General features: G+C 34.8%; 1 protein-coding gene across 1 annotated transcript; it reads left to right on the top strand.

Annotated features, from left to right (window-relative positions):
• The first annotated feature begins 2,978 nt into the window (after positions 1 to 2,978).
• Positions 2,979 to 5,775, top strand: LOC133521344 (uncharacterized). The gene is made up of 4 exons (XM_061856256.1): positions 2,979 to 4,006; positions 4,099 to 4,236; positions 4,995 to 5,238; positions 5,423 to 5,775. Exons 1-4 carry the CDS (start codon positions 3,876 to 3,878, stop codon positions 5,543 to 5,545), a joined length of 636 nt encoding a protein of 211 aa, XP_061712240.1. The 5' UTR covers positions 2,979 to 3,875; the 3' UTR covers positions 5,546 to 5,775.
• The last annotated feature ends 417 nt before the right edge of the window (positions 5,776 to 6,192 follow it).

Raw genomic sequence — 6,192 nt, 5'->3', positions numbered from 1 at the left:
TTTTTACACTGACGAATAAACGCTGATGAACTTAAGACGCCATAAAATTACATGTATTCATTATTTACACAACTACCGTCAGTTTTTCAGCAAATAAAGTCAGGAAGAAAATAATTTGGTTGAAATTACTTGTCCTAGATATGTACTTTCCCATTAAAAAAATTTTTGTCGACGAAATAATAGTATTACGCGCACCCGATCACTATATGCATTGGAGCAACTATCAGTGTTGTCAAAAAAGAAAAAAAAATGTTGACGTGTTATTGAACTCGTTAAAACAATCACTTTAGTAGCTGATGGAAGTTGTTATATCAAAGTCAACCCGCAAATCAAAGTAACCCTGGTTTACAGTAGCTAATTTTCTAGCTAAAAGCCCCACTTTCATCTGCACACGTCATCTACGAGAAAATGTAAAAGTAATCAACGTAGTCATTCACAAATGATGATTTATAATTTATAATGACATGCATGCGCTACACCAACTAATTGATTAGATTTACCTATAGGTACATAAATTATTATAAGTGTTAATATCTTAGAAACGTTAATTCAGGTGCTTAATTTAGAATTTCGCAGCGTGAGAATTTAATATCGTTTTTCTTTAGCTATTTTAAAAATAATATTTTTAGATGACTGGGCGGCCGGCTCCAAACGAAATGATGCGGTAGAACTTTTACAGATAAGTATTTGCTCGCGGTAGAACTTTTGCAGGCGAATTGGCTTCTAAACTGTCTGTGCCTACTATGGTTAATTATCTGCTTCAGTAGATATCAGTGCCTAATAATGTACTTATCTGCCTACCCTGACATCTCTGGACCCGAAAATGGCCTCGCTTTTTTCAATCCACATCTGTGACACACCCGATTTTGGCCTCATAAACTGTGCTTACTCGTACATTTATATCGAATAAACCTCAAACTACCTGCCGAGGATTTCCCCAGGGTCTACAGAATGAGGTTCTTCAAAAGAGTGTACAGATTTATAAACTGTCGGCATCGCGCATGTAACACCTCTGGAGCTGCAGGCGTCCATAGGCTATGGTGACTGCTTACGATCAGGTGGGCCGTATGCTCGTTTGCCACCGTCGTGGTATTAAAAAAAACCGGTCAAGTGCGAGTTCGTTTTACTCGCGCACCGAGGGTTCGGTTTACTTTGAATTATCTCGTGTATAAAGGCGAAAGACTTTTCAAAAATTTTGCTTTTATTTGAATAAAGGTGTCTTTCTTTAATGTAATCTATCTCATATAAATTTCAAGTGTAATAAGCACACGTAAAGTTGGTTAAATTGCAAACTGAATTCGGAAATGTTTATTGTTAATTTAATAAAAGTTGCCAAGATAGAGGTGGCATAATATTTTTCCTGTAAAATTTATAGTAATGTTAATATTATGAAAAAAAAAACATAATTTTTCTTCGGTAAACTTCGGAGAAAATAAAGGGGGGGCGGTTTGGTATTTTTTTTTCAAATTTTCCTCCATTAATCTTTTTTTTTCATTACGAAAAATAAGAAAAAAATGTTTTGGAATGTACAAATTGAGCTCTTTCAAATGATACCCCACTTGATCTAGTCACTGGGCTGTGAAATTTTGTCCCCTCTTCATTTTGGGCATTTTCCATAATTAATAAAAAAAAAATACTTTCGAATTGTCTGGGTTAGCGTTGTTCATACATAACTATTCCAAATTTCAAATCGATAGCTTCAGTAGTTCTCAAGATATTTCGAGATGTGACAGACGGGCGGACGGACGGACGGACAGAGTCGCACCATAAGGGTTCCTTTTGTACCTTTTTGGCATGGAATCCTAAAAACATGTATTAGTCTCGCTTGAACCTATTGAAACGTACAGCCAATGAAGCACGACAGCTAACAAGCGGGAATTTGAATGTTGCTGTTGGAAAATTATGATTTTTATATTATATTATAGGCTTTTTATCATGACACCCAAATGCTGTTTATTTGTTTCTTCACTTAATTATCTATATCTAAATTATTTTAAAGGTAAAATTTATAAAATGAGTGCTTGCCTTGAAAACTTGTCAACACTAGATGGCAACTTATTTCACGCAGCACGGTCCCAATACTATGTTCTATGTTCATTCCAATACCTTCTACATCTTTCAACACCTTTATAAATTTATCAGTTCGTTCAATTTTTTGTTAAGGCCGCTCCGTGACAACCAACCCGTGAGATAACCATACCCGGTCTCCTATATATGTAGATACGTTTTTTCTGTCACTCTTTCAATGAATTAGTTTAACAAATACAGACATTATCTGAAAATGTTGATCATTTGAATCCACCCTCTCCTGTCACATACAGGGTGAAGACCACCAACCATACTCTGCGTAGTGACTTTGTAGTAGTTGTAGGTCATACTAAACAACTTTTATTATGGGACCAATGCCGAAAGCGCGAAAAATTCTTTGGCTGTCCCATAGAAATCAGCGGCATCAGAATCAGCCGGAATGTATGAAACAGGCATTTTTTCTCAGCTCAGTATGACCTTTAAAGTCACTACTAGGTACATATACTCGTATATCCCTGTATGGCTAAGACTTTTTGTCGAATCTTTCTACCATTGTGCATTTTCACTTGCAGTTGCCCAGAAATCTTCCATCCGTCTTGCATTTACACAGCGCAAAAATATTTCCGTTGGAACTGAAAGTGGGGATGAGCCTTTATTGTCACTCCCCCTGTTCAAATATTTATAACCCGATTCGTGTACCCATATAAATTTTGCTGGCTGTACCTGAACTACGCACTGCCATACAGATTGATAATAAAATACTTATTATAGCGGAATATGTTAACGCAACAATGAATATTTACTTTACGTTGGCTTAGTCTGTCATTTCATAACAACATTTTAACTAGTTATCTTTTAATCTGCACAAAATTATTATACGTGGATTATTTAACTGGTTCTTCAAAGTATTATGATGGCATACACCCTCAGATCATAGAAAGTTCTTATATCTATAAAAAGTAAAGTAAAATTTTATTTTTAAAAATCAGGGACAATTACATAAATTTTGTGGGTCACACTAGGCTAAGCCTGTCCCGTGACTCCACGTTTGCGTATTCTGTTAGAAACGACTTTCACATTTATTTCACATACACTATTTGTCATTATCACTATTTCAGGAATCGGTCATGCATTATACATAGTTTCATTATTTATTTGTCATCTCATATATTATCATTATCAATTTGATTCGCTATAAATAATTGAGATCAGCGAGTATGTGTGCGCGCGCGTGTGTGTGTGCGCGCGTGTGTGCGTGTGCGCGCGCGAGTGTGTGTGTGTGTGAGTCTGTTTAAGCTACGAAATTATTTGCAGGATACTTTCAGCTTCTTTTTGTTCAGTGTCAAGTAGCCATTTTCTCACCCTAGTTTTTGCGTTTCTAACACTTGTTTCTTTTATTTCGCACCTTTTAACGACTGCATTGTACAAGTGGGGATGTGCAAAGTCGGCGAAACGGCGGGCAAAGGCAGTACGCACTTTAGCTACTGGGATTTTATACACCTTTCCCTATTCGGGTCATACTCGTATTCTAATCAAAATATGAACCGCGAACTCTTAGCTGCCAGTTTAGCACGTAACGTAGCACTTCTTGAGTAACTGTATTTAAAACGAGTTTTCAGACTCCTCATATTCGGAATGGCGAGTGACAGGATTAAAATTTAAAAATACATACATCAACTTTAATCAAGATTTTTTTTCTTTGATTTCTGAACGTATACCAGTGTGACAGATGTCTAAATCTGACATTTTTATATTTTGATTTATAATAAATATACACGAACACCTAAGCCTAGCCGGGTTCGATTTCGTTTCAACTATAAAATTTTCAATAAATTCAATAATATACAATGGCAGACACCAATTCAGATGAAGTTCCAATTAGCGCTAACGATACAAAAATAAATCCAAATGAGTTTGACGTAGCTGTAAGTGCGATGCTAATAGGATTGGGAGGTGAAAAGTATCTTGAAGTCTTTAGGTAAGTACTATAAAATATCCTTTAAAACCTATCTACGGGGCAGAAATATCCGGCTTATTGAAATTAGTAGCCACAAAGTATTATTATTACAGGACTAACAATATTGGACAGTCAACTCTAATTGAACTAAGTGATGAAGATTTAATCAAATTTGGAATAGATGATCAAGACATAAGAACAAAAATTTTGGAAGAAGTAAAGAATTTACCATTGTACCAAGAATTACAAGTGTAAGTATCTTCTAATAACATTTTAATCATTGACATATACATATGTAGACTAGCAATTACTAGTAGGCTTACTTTTGCCAAAAGTCCTTTTTTAGGGTTCCGTAGCCAAATGGCATAAAACGGAACCCTTATAGTTTCGCCATGTCCGTCTGTCTGTCTGTCTGTCTGTTTTTTTAGGGTATCTCCCCTACACGTAAAGTGGGGGTGAATTATTTTTTTCGCTTAAACCCTAGAGTGTGGGGTATCGTTGGAAAGGTCTTTCAAAACTAATAGGGGTTTTCAAGAAACATTTTTTGATAAAGTGAATATATTCGGAGATAATCGCTCCGAAAGAAAAAAAAAATGTGTCCCCCCCCTCTAACTTTTGAACCATAGGTCTAAAAAATATGAAATAAATCGTGGAAGTAGAGCTTAAGAAAGACATTAAATGAAAACTATAGCGGACATGATCAGTTTAGCTGTTTTTGAGTTATCGCAAAAAGTTTTCCCTTCATAGTGAAAAGACTTACTTTAATTAGGTACTGATTATCCAAATTTGCCTATTTGTTTAACTCGGGTGAAAGGTACCGTGTCATCCCTTGGTTAACAATTTACTATACTTTAAGCTCCAGTTTAGCTTATTGTGACGGAAGAGTAACTACGGAACCCTACACTGAGTGTGGCCCGACATGCTCTTGGCCGGTTTTACTATAATGCCTAGCTTAATATTAAACAAATTGTATCAAAACAATTTTTTTATTATGTATTTGTACTTGCAGGTCTGAGACCCGGCCATGTCTAGGTCCAATAGAAATAGTTGACATGCTGGAAGAAAGCTCTCAACACTTGTATAGAATTTACCTGAGTATGTTAGCTAATACCCTCACATTGAAGAAGGCAAATAATTTGTCGGACTGCCTCCTCCACAAAGAGAAGCATGCTTCTGATATTGCTCTGGCAACACTGAGTGAAATGACTACAATTTTGAACTCTATGGATATAGAACTTCATACGGAGTTTAAGGTAAACTTCTAACAGAATAATTACATAAGAGTAGTATTTAAACTTTATATAACAATTATAAGATTTGAGAAAATGAGTCAAAAGACCAGATCTTTATAATGTTATTTAGAATTGCTTCTTAAGAGTAGTTTCCATAAAAAAATATCTTCGTGTGTTTAACAATCATGTGTTTAATTTGTTTTAGACCTTGAGAAAAGAGTCCAATATAACCAAGAAAAAGAAACTGGCTGTGGGAACTGTCGGCAGTATGGCCATTGCTGTGCTAGCTGTTCTATTTTTTAGATCTATAAAACAACTTAAACATTAATTGTTTAAGATTCAGTACATACCTTAAGCATCTTTTATAAGTATTTTCATGTTAATCTTTAAAAGTTCTTATAAGGTGAAAACCTTAAAACATGACAATATGCAAATATACTGGTTGGAGTAATCTACCTCTTATTTTTGCCGTAAACATATCAAAGATAACTAATGTGAATAGTAAAAAGAAATATGAATATATTTTTTTCAGATTAATAAATGTTTATAAATAGTGAACAGAGTGTGTGTAAGTTCTAAACAACCCAATGCACTAGAAATTTGCATGTAGTTTCAAGCCTTTGCCTTGCCTATTTGTACGGTGTAGTGTAATTTGTGAAGCAAATTAACATGAGACTAACCAATAAAAATATTATATTATAATAAGTAATTATGTCATAATTACACAAAACAACATATTTCTCTTATGATATGATAGTTATTTAACATCATAAAATTAGTTAGCGGCATAATAGACAGACTAAAAAATGTCCCTTAGATTTTGAGCAGACAGGCCTGGCAAATTACATTATTGTTCCAGATGGGAACAAGGAGTCTTTAGAGACTTTTGAAAGTAAACCACAAATTAAATACAGAAATACTGTTTAATTACAGTTTAAGTATGGGAATTTTGAGTAGTGTGGTTTGTGTGGCGAT

This window comes from Cydia pomonella, chromosome 9, assembly GCF_033807575.1.
Source record: "Cydia pomonella isolate Wapato2018A chromosome 9, ilCydPomo1, whole genome shotgun sequence".
Lineage (NCBI taxonomy): Eukaryota > Metazoa > Arthropoda > Insecta > Lepidoptera > Tortricidae > Cydia > Cydia pomonella.
This window is presented reverse-complemented; position numbering and strand designations above follow the sequence as displayed.